Here is a 19,316-nt window from a genome sequence, read left to right as displayed (position 1 = left end):
TGAGCCTGTGCTATCAGTGAGCCTGTGTTATCATTGAGCCTGTGTTACCAGAGTGCCTGTGTTACCAGAGTGCCTGTGTTACCAGTCTGTTACCAGTTAGCCTGTGTTACCTGTGAGCCTGTATTTCCAGTGAGCCTGTGTTACCAGTGACCCTGTGTTACCAATGAGCCTGTGTTACCAGTGAGCCTGTGTTACCAGTGAGCCTGTGTAACCAGTGAGCCTGTGTTACCAGCGAGCCTGTGTTACCAGTGAGCCTGTGTTACCAGTGAGCCTGTGTTACCAGTGAGCATGTGTTACCAGTGAGCCTGTGTGCAATGGTTAGCCTACGAACCCGTATTGTTTTGCACTTTTTCTTTTTTATAATTAGAGCTAGCATGTATGTGCTTATATGTGCAATTAAATTAAAAGTTATTCAACAACCAAGCGTGATATAATATAGGACACACTATTTAAAAAAAAAAGCTTTACCTAACAATGAAGCGATTATGTAGACACGATAATTCCTTAACAGCATTTTCTTCATTTAACCAACAATAATCGTGTTTATACAAACACTGAAAATGAAAGTGATTCTAAAAATAGCCATGACTGGATTTCCCGATTTAATCATATCAACAGTTGAACTGCAGAGAAGCACGAAAGCGAAAGTGGTTTACAAACAAAAATGCGTAATATCCTAATTATTCAAACAAATGACCAATCTTCTAATGAATGTATCTTGTGAACGCAAATCCAGTCTAGGCGACGGCACAGGCTAATCTGGGACGACACTAAGCAAATGCATTTAGCCCTTTTTTTTCTAGAGCGCAGCTCGTACGTATTACTTAACAGACCAATAGTAGCTTATCCGCGTAAATATTTTTAAATTATCATGTTTTATTGATGAACAAACAAAATTACATAGTTTGTATATTGTTTACATAAATTGTACTCGTTTCCCGATTTTCTAGTGACGTACATTTTGTAATTTCTACCTTTTTCTCACATGATATATTACATGAACATCTGTTGTTTGTTGGTGTCATAACCTTTTTTGCCATATATATTTTCCCAATTTGTATTTATAATTGTACTGCTTTTAATCCGTTAAAACGAATGTAGGACTGGTCTGCGATGGAAACATTTTAGACTGCATAATTTATATTCGTGTAATCGCATTTTGTATTATTTGACCTTTTCCACTTTATCCCATCAATTTCATTTTTGAACACAATAATTAATATATATCGGATATTATAATGTCGCATGAGCAACCAATGATAATATAATGTTTTATAAACAAAACGGCAGAGCAAAGCATGACGTCTATAATCGGCCCATGTCTTTCAACTGCCTACGGGCTTAAGTCCATCGGGTCGATGTCGACAGGGGGCGATTGTAGACGTCCGGCAGAGCTCTGCCGTATATTATTGTGTAATTAACATCTTGTTAATTTTAATCGTCGTTGTATTTAATATTAAAAGGATGCATGTGTTGTTTCGGTTTAACATGTACATGTCTACCTTGCCAAAACATACTACACGTAAATACAACATAGTTAATGGGCGAATAGAGATGTATCTCGTCTGATTCTGCCGCTATTTCTGACAAGGTTTATATATCTCGCGAAATTACGAAAGAGTCTACTTACGTGTGAACTATTGCACTTATAGAAAGCAAAACAGGTGAATTAATTGAAGAAAATGAAGAGACTAGTGCATTTGAATATGATTTCCAAAATGACAAAGAAACCATTCTAAAGCAATAATCTTAAGTTCAAGAATATCATTAAAATACTTTCACATAACGTTATGTATATTTACCTATACATCGTAGTGAGAACGTGTTTACCGCCAATTGTTCATATAACGTTGTGTTATAGATTTTTGTCTTAAAAATGTTTTCTAATGTCATTAAACCACAGCACTTGATATGAATTAAATGTCAAACTAAAAGCGTTAATACTTAACGTTGTACATTTGTATACATGTTCATTAATACAGAATGTATCTAAATATGGCGAATCTTAAATGATGGCTGGTCTTTATTTTTATATTTGGAACAGAAAATGCATGTTATATTTGACTGGTTGAACAATGACGTTCATTTGACTGATAACACATTAATAAATGTCTGACTGTTTACTCATTAATCTGAATTTGACTGCATCATGCGGCGTCTCATCTGGGTCTGCGCTGTTTGCACAAAGGAATTTCTGTCAGAAATATTCTAAATATAGAAATGAATATACTAGACATCCCTAATTTTGGAAATAAATTGATCCAATTTAGAAGGATGGGAGAGTCCACTAGGCATACATGGGTTAACTGTCATTTTCATGTTCATACCCACCATCGCTTATACATACAGAATTTAACAACAATGTTATTGTAGAATTTTTCCGATTCTTTATACGTGTGCGTTATGTACCGATCACCCTTTTCACATTTTCATTACAATAACAACTGCTGTTGTCGTATTAAAAGATCAAATATTTGAACATGATACATTATTGTCATAATGTTAGGTACATTATAGCTGAGGTTTCAATATAACAAGCAACAAATAGCATTCCATTCACATTCCAACTGATTATGTCACATTACTGACATTATCGCTTCGTTCGTAGTTTGGCATAGCTGTACCTTAGTTTGGTATTGTTGTACCTTAGCAATTACTGACATTATCGGTTCGTTCTTAAGTTTGGCATTGCTGTACCTTAGCCCATGCATTGGTCAAACTGACTCTGGAAAATATACACTATAGCAATCTTATAATCGCATGCGTACATTTCCGGGAAAAAAGCAAACCATTGTTAAAAGCTCAATGAAAATAACAATCGACTTGCGCTGTCAATCAATTGTATGATATTCATTAACGTTTAAGTCGCATCAGAGTTCTTGTCAGAGTTCTTACCGGTTACTAAGTAATTCCCAGTAATAATATTGTCCGTGACAGCGGTAGGCAATAATCCAATCAATAGTCTTTTCGGAACATCGCTTGAAGCGGGAATATATCACCCAGTGGCAAAAAGCGAACAGTTCCGGACTCCATGCGCCCCGCGCTCTTTTGCTTTCAGAGAATCAGAGTGTTTTAATGCTCAACAATTCGTTGATGAACAATAAAGTAACGCAAAACGCGTACGAAGGCGAAACTGCAACAGCGGGTAGAACTTGGCATGATTTTTTATTTAAGTGAAATGATCTTTACATGGTATGTTACTTATTTTCAAACACAATATCCTGGAGCGTATTCGAAAGTTCGCACGTTTCACTATCGTTGAAGAAATCGCACGCGTAACTATGGTTGTAGCATGATACGCACGTGTCAGTATGATCGTAGTTTAAATCGCACGAGTCACTGTGGTTATAGATGAAAATGCACGAGTCATCGTGGTTGTAAATCCCACTTGTCGCTATGGTTGTAATATAAATCGCATGAGTCACTAGGTTTGAAATTGTTATCGCATGTGTCACTATGATCTGTTATTAGGGCTAATATTGTACTTGTCATTGTGTTTGTAAATCGCAGGTATTTTTGAATTTTAAGGGTAAGTAAGTAAAGTGCAACACGAGCGGCGCCTGCGACCCGACATGTTGACTGTCCTTACCAGGCGGAGTGTGTCAGTCATTGAACGGAACAGAATCGCCAGAGATCTTTCCGGAACTTAGATTTATATTTGTTGTAATTAAGTCAACACTGATTCATGTGTCGTCTTCATTTTTTGTTTTTGCTTGTAGATGGGTAGCATAACATGATGTTGTGATATAATTTCGTTTGCATGGTTAAATATCGGGTCAATTTGCTTTCCTTACACAAACCATTTAATGGAAGTAGAACCAGCCAATGTTCCTATCAAGTAGTCAATTGTAAAAACAAGAAAGGCCACATGATTAATGATGTTCTCTTACAGGAATCACAATGCAAGCACTGTTAAAGCATTATTTTTAGTGGGGCATTAATGTTTGTGGATTTCATGGGCTGCCTGATCTAAGAAATGAACACAAACACGTCAAAAAAGTCATCTTTCTTTAAAATCAGAAAGCCGCGAATTAACGTGAGTACGAACAAGTCGTTTTTACCACCAAATTTCATACCGATAAATATAAATGATTTTACAGTATAAATCATACAAGCTGCCAGCTTTGATATTGTTATCTCGTAAACAGGTAGGCAGGTACAATAAAACACTTCAATAGAAGAATATTTGCTTTGAAAAAAATTGTTCGGTCGGATCTGCTACGGCAAAGCCATGTCACTTATCGTGCATTCGAATCAGAAAAGCCTGAAACCTTTATAGAAGAGACAAATTTAGCCTTGGTCTAGAAAAACTTAATTTAATGCATGTGCATAAAGTGTCATCCCTGATTAGCCTGTTCACTCAGCACAGGCTTATCAGGGACGTCATTTCCGCTTTTATGGATTTTTTAGTTTAAAGAAAGTATCTTCTAAACGAAAAACCAGTGTATGCGAAAGTGTCGTCCCTGATTAGCCTTTGCGGAATGCACATGTTAATATGGTACGACACTTAACGCACCATTTTCCAGAGAGAGGGTCATGCCATACAAATTTAATGTACGAAACACATGTCATTTGACGTCAGTATTTACCACGGAACGAGGTATTATACCTGCTTAGTTACGCAATTATAACACATTCATTTTGTTTTTGCTGTATACGACAAGATACCACGACCAGATATATGGTGACAGTAATGAATCTAACATGTGTCAAAGAAGAATATAGACTTTTGTAGTACTGTTGTAGAGTTTTGTTTACTTGACTTCGTGCAGAAAATCGTGCAGAAAGTTTCCATCGAGTCCCAACCCAAAATTGGTCAACATTAGGCTGACAGATTTGGACAAGCCCTTATCAGACAGTGCTTAATATCCGATTACTTTTCGTATTATAACACTGACACAGCGGCCTCTTATTTAAGATGGATTACATCTTGGCATTCCTTCATTTGGTTTTTGGTGGAATGTAATGACCAGTCTATAATAATCATCTTGCGACGAATGCGTGTACATATGGGTAAAATTTCGTCATCGCAAAGGAAGAGAATGGAACCTGCAATTTGTTATTACTATTGTCAAAACCTGTTATCTAAGTAAAATGAGAACGCAGCGACGATTGTTTACGCGTTGTCTTTAAATAGAATGCAGCAATATTAGCGCGTTTTAAGTTTTTATATTTGATTCACAAACCGATATGCTTCCTGTGACATTATCTCAATGTCGATGGCATACGTCCGGAAACAATCCTTGCAATATTTATTATATGTTGCACGACAAGATTACAGGTAAAATCTTTTTTGATTTCCTCGAATATCGAGACCCTGCATCGTACGCGAAACATTCTTCTTTTCAACGTTGCGATAGCAATCAAAGATTAAGCTTTTTCAGTACTTTGGCAAACATTATCACTCGAACAATAGATAGCGCCTCCAATGTGGAAAAAACTAGATCGCAAACTGAAAATAAACGATAGCTCATTCAACACAGTTTCACATGCAGATATACTACAGGAAAAGTTAATTAATTCATAAACTACATAATACATAATTTAAAAGGACTTGTTCAAATATTTTGTATTTTTGACAAATGTACTAAAATGAATTTACTAACAAAACTGTTGATTTTTTTTTGAAAAGTAATTACGAATAATATTAACAAGAAAATAGTTTTAATAGCCTTTCCTAGGGCTCTTATCGAGGACAGCAAATGTTACAGCTGTACATAACACCACTCAGACTATTGACCTTAATACAGTAATTGTATCGATATGTTTTATACACGACGTTACAAACACTTATTAGTCCGATTTCGACTGGTGATTATCAATACACAAACGATATTTCAATCGTTTTCAGTTAAAAGTGTTACTCCTGCTTGTTTAAATATAATCTATACATTCTTCAATACATATATGACATGTTTTTGTTTTTTAATTTTCAATGTGCCAAACTGTGAACAAGTTCTTTTAACAAATCGCGTTTTGTCTTGTTTTGGTATTTACTGAATTGTTCACTATATATGCGATTTCTTGTACATAACTATGGATGATTTAATTCGGTATACAATAGTTTAACAGATTATCACGACTGGTGATTTCTAAAATGTTTTAGAAATGATTAAAAAAAATTACAGTACACAGGCAAGTGCGACATGTCTGACATAGAAACAGACGCTTGATGAGATGCATGTTAGTTGACATATCGGATTAGACTAAAATAGTGACGTTATTTGTCCTAAATCTGGAAGTTAGATATGTTAACATAATATGTATCATTATGCGCATTTTGTTTATAACATCCATTAAATATATCGCTTTTCTACGAGTACTACAGACTGATGGGCATATGAGCCTCGTTCTTGGTAAACTGTGCTTAATACATGTGGGTACAGTGTTAAAACTGTTTTTAATACATATGCGTACAGTGTTAAAACTGTTTTTAATACATATGCGTACAGTGTTAAAACTGTGCTTAATACGTACGCGTAAAGTGTAAAAACCTGTCCTAAATACATATGCATACAGTGTAAAACCTGTGCTTAGTACATATGCGGACAGTGTTAAAACTGTGCTTAATACATGTGCATACAGTGTAAAACATGTGCTTAATACATATGCGGACAGTGTTAAAACTGTGCTTAATACATGTGCGTACAGTGTAAAAACTGTGCTTAATACGCATGCGTTAAGTGTAAAAACCTGTCCTAAATACATATGCGTACAATGTTAAAAACGTGCTTAATCCATGTGCGTACAGTAGAAAAACTGTGCTTAATACATATGCGTACAGTGTACAAGTGTGCTTAATACATATGCGTACAGTGTAAAAACTGTACCTAATACGTATGCGTAAAGTGTATAAACTGTACTTAATACATATGCGTACAGTGTAAAAAATGTGCTTAAAACGTGTGCTTACAGTGTAAAAATTGTGCTTCATACATCTGCATCTGCTGTCCTCAATTAATATGCGTACAGTGTAAAAATTGTACTTAAAACATCTGCATGTGTGTAAAATGTCCTTAATACATATGCGTGCAGTGTAAAATCTGTGCTTAATATACATGCTAACAGTGTAAAAACTGTGCTTAATAAAGTGCACACAGTGTGATCTTAGAATAGCCTGTGCAGTCGGACACTTTACGCACATGTATTTCCAAGAATGAGGTTGCTGTATATCGAGACTAATGATCTGCTCTACCAGAAAAATAATTGCGAGTATTTTAAACAACAGCAATAGTTCTTATATGGCCGAATTTATTTAAGATATGTTTGTTCCTTTGTTATCAACGCAGCTCATTTACAAGTTCTGCATAAAGCGCTTCTGATGGACTCGTGTCTCGTTGCATCCTGAACTCAAACAAATATGCGTCAGTTACCTGTAAGCGGGAGATAGGTATCGAACGTTAATAGCTATTTCGCGAAAGGCTTTATAACTTTCGGATATTTCGTGTCCTGCTAGGAGATTTGGGGCAAATGAGGTTTATCAACATATCAAACATGTGCAGAGACAGGCGGTTAAAGTTTACAAATACCTTCACATTCTTAAATCGCAGCTATTCAACGAATATACCAAAACTGACACTGGTCTCTTTTATATTTATATTTATATATTTATGTATATTTAGTAAAAAATGTAGCATACATAGCAGTTACGCTGTACAAACGTCAGAGCATGGTAAAACCAACAATAACCTATTAGGACCTGCAAAACTATGGGTAATGTCTTGGCGGGAACGCAATGTGGGCGCCATGAGCGTGATACGGACACAACACTAGGATAGTGAGAACACGATCTTCAATACGACAACGCCACTCTCAGGATTAGTTCACTGTGTCTCTACAAGGTCTTAAATATGACAATGCGGTCTCTACAATGTTCGAAGTGGCCCATGTTCCTTCTATGTCCACACTATGTAAGTTTTACGCATTTGAAACACCGCTACATGACCTTCAAGATTCCACATCGTTAGAGAAAGTCGTGTCACGTCCTTTCATGGCGAGGGGGTGGGACCTTTAAAGGATATGCTCTGGGGTGGTGGAACTAATGAAATGGTAAAAACTGATATAGTTAAATTTATTAATAGTGTATTCAACATTATTATATCTCATAAAACTAATGAAACAATGTTACACCGTCGAACGAGTAACTTAATTGAAGATATATTGCTTACAAATGACATTTAAAATAATCAAAAGTATGTGTTATCACTATTTTTAATTAAGCGAAAACATTACACATTTTATAAACAATATTAATAGTCTAGCAAAATATCACGTGTAATATCAATTAATAAACAGTCATTATAAGCACAAGAAGTGTCAATTTATAAACATAACCCAAGTAGTTAATACATTTTAATAAACATGGCAAATATATACATGTGTGAAGCATAAAATTTTACTGAACCATCAATGCAATAACTGATCAATAACAGAGGCAAATCCACCAAATGTTTTAAGAAAATGCACATTGCATTACTAGAAAGTCCAATCTCAAGATAACGACATAAGCAAACATAGTAACCGGAGTATGAAAATGTAGTGTGTGTGTTTTTTTATAAAATCGCATTTATATAGGCCTCGCTCAGGGAAAACAGGGCTTTAATGCATGTGCTTAAATCATCGTCCCAGATTAGCCTGTGCAGTCTAATCATTTAAGACACTTTCCGCTTTTTTGGCATTTTTATTTTAACGGAAGTCTTCTCTAAAAAAATCCTGTCTAGGCGGAAATTGTCTTCCCTGATTAACCTTTGCGGACTGCATAAGCTTATCTGGGACAACACTTTACGCACACCCTTTTCACAGAGCGAGGCTCATATAAAAGGCATTGATATTTAGCAGTTATTGCCGCTCTTGTCACATGTCAATATAGCCCGTGCTCCGTTTGCAATTAAAAGAGATTCCAGGTTCGACCATTTTCCCTGAAACAAATGAATCACGACTGATAGATACCGTACACAAAAAATCTCACAATAAGATCTACATTATTATTTTGTAAACAAAAACAGTGTTTATTTGTGGCCACAGCGAGAAAAGCAATCACTTAAATAAAAGGCGTGTTGGCGCGATTTCAATAACCCTTTTTACCTATTTGAACTTGATTAATATACTGTTTTGATAATGTGTTCTATTAATGTATACTTATTTTCACACTACTCAGATATTTAAATAACAATAACTAGAAATGTGTCGATCATATGACACGGATGTCCCCTTGTAAAGGTTAAAAGACACGAACATTAGTATTGTGTGACAAACAATATGAAGCAATAAGAAGAGCACTTGTTAACACTTATGAAGAAGTCTTCAGATGATGATCATATGTGCCAATTTATTTCCAAGTCCCATCACGTGTGGGGTTGGGGGGGGGGGGTAGTTGAGGATGTGAAAGGGGTGTATGTATGACGGGTTAGTGTTTGAGTGTAGTGTTAGATTTTGGAGTGGATGGCTAGGGACGAGTATGTTTGTTTGGGTCGATGCGAGGTATTTGTTTGAAGGGTTGTGTGGATGTAATTGCGTGTGTGGGTATCAGAAGGTGTGAATGGATTGGAATGGTGATGAAAAGTGAAATGTTGCATCATTTGTCGCTCGTGATGTACATGTTATAACAAAGTAATTTTTGACACTATTTACCATTAAACGGCAATTTTACCTGCAGTTCTTCCAGCACAGCCTGTGCCTTGTCGGCAAGGCGTTCTGGTTGTTTCCTCAAGGCGTTCTGTATGATGAGGAACGACTCAGAGTGAAGACTGACATCTTTGAACATTGTATCCATGGTCTATTTATATACAAACAGAAAGGGAAGAACAGATGATCTGGGAAAAGCCGGGCTTAATGCATGTGCGTAAAGTGTCCTCCCAGATTAGCCATTGCAATCCGCACAGGCTAATCAGGGACGATACTTTCCGCCTAAAATAGATTTTGTCTGAGAAGAGACGCTTTTACACAAAAATACAATAAATGTGGAAAGTGACTAATATATCCTTGCATTTGGCATTGTCTCACAGCTGGGGCATCATTTTTAACGAAATATACCAAAGAAAGTGCTTAATTGCATTTGTTCACAAAACCTTTACGTAACACAGTTCGATTGGTGACGTTTTTAATTCAATATCTTTTGCTAACCGTAATTTTAAGTTATCTTTATTTATCGCATGGACCAATTTGTGTATATTTAAACGTTTTATGTTGAAAAATATAGGAGAACTTCTTCGGATAATTGTGTCGCGTTTTGAGAAAACTAGTCATAATGCATGTGCGTAAAGTGTCGTCCCAGATTAGCCTGTGCAGTCCGCACAGGCTAATCAGGGACGACACTTTCCGCCAAAAACTAAATTTCTGCTTAAAAGAGACTTTCTTTAAACCGAACGGACTGCACAGGCTAATCTGGGACGGCACTTTACGCACTTGCATTATGCCCAATTTTCTCAGAACACCACACAATTGTGTGCCTACAAAAAAGAAACAAAGACGGACGGACATACGTCCATGGTGATTCCATAAATCTCATCTTCCTTCTAGCAGGGGGAGGGGGTATAGTTATGAAGTAAGATTAAGGTTAGATTTAGAGCCAACCCTAACCCTAACCCCATCTACCTACTGGCGGGGGGTGATATAGTTATTATGAAAGTTGAGAGTTAGATTTAAATTTAGAGCTAACCCTTATCTTAACCCTGACCCTATCTACCTACTAGCGGGATGGGGTATAGTCATGAAGTAAGTTTAGATAGTGTTTAAGCCATGTATGCCTAGTGGACTCTCCCATCCTTCTAAATTCGATCAATTATGCTAGGCATAAATTTGTTAATTTACCTGAAGCACGTTAAGGAAGCTATCTATGTATTTCACTAGGTTCGTCATGTCCAATGTCATCTGCTGCAGGACAAGTATGGTGTTTTCTAGTTGTACTGAAATCGAGTGTTTTACCATGTATACTGTAAAATCATCGTCGGCATGAAATTTCGTGCTTTTTTTTACTTTTCATGGACATGTACATTCGTGGATTTCTGATTTTGGTAAAAATAGGCAACGGTCATATATCGATGTGTTTGTGTTAAATTCGTGGATCGGTCAACCTACGAAATCAACTAAAATTACTGTCCCACGAAAATATAATGATCGTACACTGTATTACTATGCACATGGTACACATTGGTTTTTGTGGGAAAAAACTAGCGGAGTTTCGACTGTCATTTGGTTCTCCATTTACATTAAAAATGCTATTTGTTGCTCAGTACACAGGTAGATTCGACCGAAGAAATAATTCCTTTAATTGTACAAAACATCAAACGTAAAATCACTTATATACGTCGGCATGATTTTCGTGCACACGTTTATTCGTGGATTCCTGATTGGGGGAAAAAGGAGAGGAATATGCGTCGGTCTTTTAACGGTGTGGATCGGTCAACCGAGGAAATCAACGAAAAATTTTATTATCTTGAATGTTATTAATTTTACAGTACTTATAATGTCGGAAACCGAAAAGAGATTCATAATTTATCGCAACACCATTACATTTGATGTATTTTATGTAGTTTTCAGCTCAGATGAAATAATTAAACGTGTGCCATTTAGAATGGTATACAGTTTAACAGTAAGATGTTTTTTTATGTTTTGCTGATGTAGGTAAAGAAGCCTTTACAATCACCTTTTTTGGACTGAAGTTCTTGGATTTCCTGTGCCAAAGCGGATGTTCTACCCGCTGCTGCAGCGTTCTGTTCTCGTAGTCTCTGGGCATCAGTCCGCCTGGTTTGTGCACGTGCTCGCCAATCATGAGCAGTCTGTCTGCAGTAATCAGCGTCTTCGAAGTTTTTTCCCGCATAGATGCCTCCGGCCGCTGTCAGGCCAAGACTTAAACCGCCTGAAATTACATATGAGTCGTGTGCTAGGGAAACGGGGATTAATGCATGTGCGTAAAGGGTCGTCCCAGACAAGCCTGTGCATTGCGCAAAGGCTAATCATGGACGCCATTTTCCGCCTAAACTGGATTTTATCTAAGAAGTGACTTCCTTTAAACGAAAAATACCATGAAGAGAAAATGTCGTCCCTGATTAGCCTGTGAAACGACACTTTACGCACATGAGTTAATCCCAAATTTCTCAGAACGCTACTCATGTAATACAAAGCACTTAATCTATATAATGAAACTACCTATAATTACATAAGAAGTAATTACTTGAAATAATATTTCAAACTGTTTCTAGCGTTTAATGTATTTTTGTAACACGTGCATAATTTATCCGTAAAAAATCACAACGTAAAAACAGATTATATGTTCAGGTTTGCATTTCAGGTTTGTATCGCAGGTCTAATTTTCAGGTTAGTAATTAGGCGCTTCTCCTTAACAAGTGATTCATAAAACAAATATCAATTAAATGTATACAACGATACATCAAGACCGCTTGCAATACACAGGTACCTGTAAATGGCGCGAGCCCGATTCCAACGACTGAGGCCACCACTCCCCAGACGCCTTTTTTCTTCTTCCGGCGTCTCGCACTGTCGATCGCTTCGGCCCTGTTTTCCAGCGTCCCCGCGTCATTGTCCATACTGACAATGTCCGCCTCAAACGACTTGATCTGGGAATTTTTTCCCTGAATTTCCGCCTCTTTTTTTTTCAGCGTTAGCTGGTCCGTATCGATGGTAGTTTCATGCATTTGTTTACGTCTTCGGCAAGATTCGATGTTTGAGTGAACATTTGATTGCAGAGAAAGTAACGCATCGCGAACAGCCTTCATTTCAACAGTAATGCCGTCTAAAGATAATAGCATGCCTTGAACATTTACATCTCCCGCACTATTCGCTGCCAAAATGAGCTCCTTCTGAACAAGAATGGCGCCTCCTTCGTTTCTCATGGTAGACTCGTAATTGATAAAACATTCTCGCCCTTTCGATACCATCTGATCCATTTTAGTTTTGATATCCGGGTCGAGAATAAGCAAGGACGACAATGTCGTCAAACTTAACCTCATCGTTGACAACTCCTGTAAAACGTGTCATGCATAACCAAATGATAAATACAATACAAAACAACGTGGGACTTTCGAATGGAACTTTAAGTAATATCACAACAGTATGTGTTTATTTCTTATCCAATGTATGTTGTAGTAATTTAAAACGTCATTTTCTTTACATGTATAATAATTTAAAAAGTACGCTTAAAGTGCATGCATTTATTTCCGATTTAAAGCGTAAGCATATTTTAAGGCGTCTTTTTCAAAATAATATCATTATTTTGAGATCTATATTATACATGCAAAAATACTTACAAAGGCAATATTGCATATAAAAAGCGTACGAATCGCCATATGTTGATATGTAAAATGTGATTAACAAGAGCTTTGTGACAAAGAAAACAGTTGTCGTAGTCCCGTACTGGATTAATGTTATCAGAGCCCCGTACTGGGTTAAAGTTATGAGTCCCGTGCTTGATTAATTTTATCGGAGTCCAGTACTGGGTTAATGTTGTTGGAGTCCCGCACTAAGTAAATATTGTCGTAGTCCTCTTACTGGGTTAATGTTGTCGGAGTCCCGCACTGGGTTAATGTTATCGGAAGTTCCCGTACTGGGGTTACTGTTATCGGAGTCCCGTACTGGGTTAATGTTATCGGATGTCCCGTACTGGGTTAATGTTATCGGAGTCCCGTACTGAGTTCCATGTTATCGGAGTCCAGTACTGGGTTAATGTTATCGGAGTTCCCGTACTGAGTTAATGTTTATCGGAGTTCCGTACTGGTTTAAATGTTATCGGAGTACAGTACTGGGTTTAATGTTATCAGAGTCCCGTACTGGATTAATGTTATCGGAGTTCGGTACTGAGTTCATATTATCGGAGGTCCCTTACTGGGTTTTCTGTATCGGAGTCCAGTACTGGGTTTAATGTTATCGGAGTCCGTACTGGGTTAATGTTAGCGGAGCCCCGTACTGGGTTAATGTTATCGGAGCCCCGACCTGGATAATGTTGTCGGAGTCCTCGTACTGGGTGAATGTTTATCGGAGCCCGTACTGAGTAAAGTGTTTTCGTAGTACCGTATAGGGCTAATGTTATCGGAGTCCCGTACTGGGTTAAAGTTGTTGGAGTCCCGTACTGGGTTATGTTGTTGGAGTCCCGTACTAAGTAAATGCTGTCGTAGTCTCTTACTGGTCTAGCTATCGGAGTCCCGCACTGGGTTAATGGTTATCGGAGTCCGTACTGAGTTAATGTTATCAGACGCCCCGTACTGGGTAAATGTTATCAGAGCCCGTACTGGGTTAGGTGTTATCAGAGCCCCGTACTGGTCAAAAGTTATCGGAGTCACGTAAACTGGGTTAATGTTGTCGTTGTCCCGCACTGGGTTAATGTTGTCGGAGTCCCGTACAGGGTTAATATTATCAGAACCCCGTACTGGGTAAAAGTTATCGGAGTCCCGTTCTGGGTTAATGTTATCGGAGTCACGTACTGGGTTAATTTTATCGGAGTCCCGTACTGATTAATGTTGTTGGAGTCCCGTACTGGGTAATGTTGTCGTAGTCTCTTACTGGGTTTATGTTGTCGGAGTCCCGCATAGGGATAATGTTATCGGAGTCACGTACTCGGTAAATGTTGTCCTAGTCCCGTAACGGGTTAATTTGTCGGAATCCCGTTCTGGGTAAATGTAATCGGAGTCACGTACTGTGTTAATGTTGTCGTAGTCCCATACTGTTTAATGTTGTTGGAGTCCCGTAATGGGTTAATGTTTCGGAGTCCCGTAATGGGTTAATGTTATCGGTGTCCCTTGCTGGGTTAATGTTATCGGTGTCGCGTGCTGGGTTAATGTTGTCGGAGTCCGTGCTGGGTAATATTATCGGAGTCCTGTAATGGGTAAATGTAATCGGAGTCCCGTAATGGGTTAATATTATCGGCGTCTCCGTAATGGTTAATGTTATCGGAGTCCCCGTAATGGGTTAATGTTATCGGAGTCCGTCACTGGTTAATGTTGTCAGAGTCGCATACTGTTGTTGGAGTAAGAAGAGTATTCGAATATATTAATTAACCCAGCTTACGTACTTACTAGTTATGTCCGTATGCAGATTTTAGTTTTACATTATTTTTTGTAAAGATTGCAAAACAAAAATTTTCGTCTGCCGAAAATACTCTTATGGCCCTATTCCACTACGAAAACAAGCCCACGATTCGCTACGATTTATCACATTTATCGAATCGGGAAGACTCGTGACAGTCTACGCTTCAGTTACGACGCTGGTACGATATAGCTACGACGAATCGTGGGTTTCGCTTGCGAATAGGGTCGCGACTTCACTCGATGTGTAAAATCTACTGCGACTGTACTACGAACGATGCAGATCGGTCACGACTAAGCTAGGACCTCACCGACGCACCCATGAATTAGGCGCCAATATCTATTGATATTGATCATTCTTTACAAAGTGCTAACGTGCTAATAAACCATATTGGTCTCTATACACATACCAAGTTTCATCAATCAAGCTTAAGCACTTTGTGTCGCATAACAATATTTTAGTTTTTACTTACTTCTGTAACCACAGAAACCACAATTCATGTCTCACAAAAAACTAAAATAACGTACTATTATCCATATTGGCCTTCTATACATACTGAGTTTCATAAACGTATCTTAATTACTTTTTGTTTATCGCAGCATACGGTGTTTATTTTTAAGTAGACAGAGCGAACGGACGGACACATAGACAAGGATGAAATATCGTGTATATTCCAAATATTTCCATAATAATCCTCATACAAATTCTTCTACCTAGCATAAGTTTAATAAGTTTTCGTGGATCCATATTTTATTTTTCACGCATTTCTGAAATATAGCCAGGCACATTTTTTGACGAGAAAACTAAAATAACATGTAATTTTCCCGATATAGCATTCTAAAAACAAACAATTTGATACCAAGATGTAATATATTTTTAACACATAATGCAACTCAAAAAGCAAATAAACATTATTTACAAATATTAAGTGCGCGTACTCGTGACGTCATTATTAACACGTCATACGACACAATGCATGTTGTTTCACGCTAAAGATGCAGTGTCTTTTTTTCATTATTTCTTAAAAATTGGGGACGTAGAGGTATGATAAACAGAAAAACAGGTTAGTTACTGATCTTTTTGTAATGTATGAGGCTCGACACGATTTAAATAATGAAACAATGTTTGCTTAAAATGTCTTTGGGATTTTCGTCTAGTTTGATTTTCCTATTCTATTTTTAAAGAAATAATTTACGACTAAGAAAATTGATGGGATAAATCGAATACTAGGTCGGTGCCGAATAAAGCAAAGTTTATCTTGCTCGGCACGAAAATCTGAACCACTCGCCAAGGCTCGTGGTTCAGATTTTCTAAGCCTCGCAAAATAAACTTTGCTTTATTCGGCACCGACCTAGTATTCTCTATATACTTATTATATATCACTAAAATTTATCCCATCATCAGACGTGCATTGTCGAAATAAACCACTGTGAAATAAATTTACCTTTATTTCAGCAGTGCTGAAATATAGCTGTCACGCGCGGCGAAGAATGTTCATATTACTCGGAATCAACTATAAAGTAATCAGTTTTAGTAAAATCGAATCAGATTCAACAAAACAAACAATTTGATACCAAGATGTAATATAGTTTTTACACATAATGCAACTCAAAAAGCAAATAAACATTATTTACAAATATTAAGTGCGCGTACTCGTGACGTCATTATTGATACGTCATACGACACAATGCATGTTGTTTCACGCTAAAGATGCAGTTGTTTAGTGTCTTGTTTTCATTATTTCTTAAAAATCGGGGACGTAGAGGTATGATAAACGAAAAACAGGTTGGTTACTGATCTTTTTGTAATGTATTAGGCTCGACACGATTAAAATAATGAAACAATGTTTGCTTAAAATATCTTTGGGATTTTCCGTCTAGTTCGATTTTCCTATTCTATGTTTAAAGAAATAATTTACGACTAAGAAAATTGATGGGATAAATCGAATACTAGGTCGGTGCCGAATAAAGCAAAGTTTATCTTGCTCGGCACGAAAATCTGAACCACTCGCCAAGGCTCGTGGTTCAGATTTTCTAAGCCTCGCAAAATAAACTTTGCTTTATTCGGCACCGACCTAGTATTCTCTATATATTAGCGGCATTTTTGGAAAACCGGGCTTAATGCATGTCGTCTCAGATTAGCCTGTGCAGTCCGCAGAGGCTGACCAGGGAGAACACTATCCACTTTTGTGGATTTTTCGTCTAATGAATGTGTCTTGTGAACGCAAATCCAGTCTAGGCGACGGCACAGGCTAATCTGGGACGACACTAGGCAAATGCATTAAGCCCTTTTTTCCAGAGCGCAGCTCGTATGTATTACTTAACAGACCAATAGAAGCTTATCCGCGTAAATAATTTTAAATTATCATGTTTTATTGATGAACAAACAAAATTACATAGTTTGTATATTGTTTACATAAATTGTACTCGTTTCCCGATTTTCTAGTGACGTACATCTTTTAATTTCTACCTTTTTCTCACATGATATATTACATGAACATCTGTTGTTTGTTGGTGTCATAACCTTTTTTGCCATATATATTTTCCCAATTTGTATTTATAATTGTACTGCTTTAAATCCGTTCAAACGACTGTAGGACTGGTCTGCGAAGGAAACATTTTAGACTGCATAATTTATATTCGTGTAATCGCATTTTGTATTATTTGACCTTTTCCACTTTATCCCATCAATTTCATTTTTGAAACACAATAATTAATATATATCGGATATTATAATGTCGCATGAGCAACCAATGATAATATAATGTTATATAAACAACACGGCAGAGCAGAGCATGACGTCTATAATCGGCCCATGTCTTTCAACTGCCTGCGGGCTTAAGTCCATCGGGTCGATGTCGACAGGGGGCGATTGTAGACGTCCGGCAGAGATCTGCCGTATGTTATTGTGTAATTAACATCTTGTTAATATTAATCGTCGTTGTATTTAATATTTAAAGGATGCATGTGTTGTTTCGGTTTAACATGTACATGTCTACCTTGCCAAAACATATAACACGTAAATACAACATAGTTAATGGGCGAATAGAGATGTATCTCGTCTGATTCTGCCGCTATTCCTGACAAGGGTTATATATCTCGCGAAATTACGAAAGAGTCTACTTACGTGAGAACTATTGCACTTATAGAAATCAAAACATGTGAATTAATTGAAGAAAATGAAGAGACAAGTGTATTTGATTTCCAAAATGACAAAGAAACCATTCTAAAGCAATAATCTTAAGATCAAGAATATCATTAAAATACTTTCACATAACGTTATGTATATTTACCTATACATCGTAGTGAGAACGTGTTTACCGCCAATTGTTCATATAACGTTGTGTTATAGATTTTTGTCTTAAAATGTTTTCTACCGTCATTAAATCACAGCACTTGATATGAATTAAATGTCAAACTAAAAGCGTTAATACTTAACGTTTTGCATTTGTATACATGTTCATTAATACAGAATGTATCTAAATATGGCGAATCTTAAATGATGGCTGGTCTTTATTTTTATATTTGGAACACAAAATGCATGTTATATTTGACTGGTTGAACAATGACGTTCATTTGACTGATAACACATTAATATATATTTGACTGTTTACTCATTAATCTGAATTTGACTGCATAATGCGGCGTCTCATCTGGGTCTGCGCTGTTTGCACAAAGGAATTTTTGTCAGAAATATTCTAAATATAGAAATGAATATGCTAGACATCCCTAATTTTGGAAATAAATTGATCCAATTTAGAAGGATGGGAGAGTCCACTAGGCATACATGGGTTAACTGTCATTTTCATGTTCATACCCACCATCGCTTATACATACAGAATTTAACACCAATGTTATAGTAGAATTTTTTCCGATTCTTTATACGTGTGCGTTATGTACCGATCACCCTTTTCACATTTTCATTACAATAACAACTGCTGTTGTCGTATTAAAAGATCAAATATTTGAACATGATACCTTATTGTCATAATGTTAGGTACATTATAGCTGAGGTTTCAATATAACAAGCAACAAATAGCATTCCATTCACATTCCAACTGATTATGTCACATTACTGACATTATCGCTTCGTTCGTTGTTTGGCATAGCTGTACCTTAGTTTGGTATTGTTGTACCTTAGCAATTAATAACATCGGTTCGTTCTTAAGTCTGGCATTGCTGTACCTTAGCCCATGCAATTGGTCAAACTGACTCTGGAAAATATACACTATAGCAATCTTATAATCGCATGCGTACACTTTCGGAAAAAAAGCAAACCAT

At 36.9% G+C, this 19,316-nt stretch overlaps 2 protein-coding genes across 15 annotated transcripts in view; both read right to left on the bottom strand.

Moving 5' to 3' along the window:
* The window catches only part of LOC127859075 (uncharacterized), a 49,280-nt gene that overhangs the window by 29,652 nt on the left and 312 nt on the right, over positions 1–19,316 (bottom strand). Inside the window, exon 1 of one of the 2 annotated variants that reach the window (XM_052396500.1) lies at positions 469–579. The exons of the other annotated variant lie outside the window; for it this stretch is intronic. Within the exon in view, the coding sequence (XP_052252460.1) occupies positions 469–523 (55 nt within the window). The 5' untranslated portion in view covers positions 524–579. Of the gene's footprint in view, positions 1–468; positions 580–19,316 lie in introns of those variants that run through there. 2 annotated transcript variants of the gene reach the window in all.
* LOC127859074 (uncharacterized) overlaps positions 7,583–19,316 on the bottom strand; it is a 61,749-nt gene continuing 50,015 nt past the window's right edge. For 3 of the 13 annotated variants that reach the window (XM_052396492.1, XM_052396489.1, XM_052396498.1), the window contains 4 exons: positions 11,645–11,857; positions 10,810–10,904; positions 9,650–9,775; positions 7,583–8,918 (listed from right to left, as the gene is read on the bottom strand). In XM_052396492.1, the coding sequence (XP_052252452.1) occupies positions 8,832–8,918; positions 9,650–9,775; positions 10,810–10,904; positions 11,645–11,857 (521 nt within the window). In that variant the 3' untranslated portion in view covers positions 7,583–8,831. Of the gene's footprint in view, positions 8,919–9,649; positions 9,776–10,809; positions 10,907–11,644; positions 11,858–12,415; positions 12,981–19,316 lie in introns of those variants that run through there. The other 10 variants (XM_052396491.1, XM_052396495.1, XM_052396493.1 and 7 more) reach the window with 8 other exon arrangements.

Source organism: Dreissena polymorpha, chromosome 14 (assembly GCF_020536995.1).
Source record: "Dreissena polymorpha isolate Duluth1 chromosome 14, UMN_Dpol_1.0, whole genome shotgun sequence".
NCBI classification, from domain to species: Eukaryota; Metazoa; Mollusca; class Bivalvia; order Myida; family Dreissenidae; genus Dreissena; species Dreissena polymorpha.
This window is presented reverse-complemented; position numbering and strand designations above follow the sequence as displayed.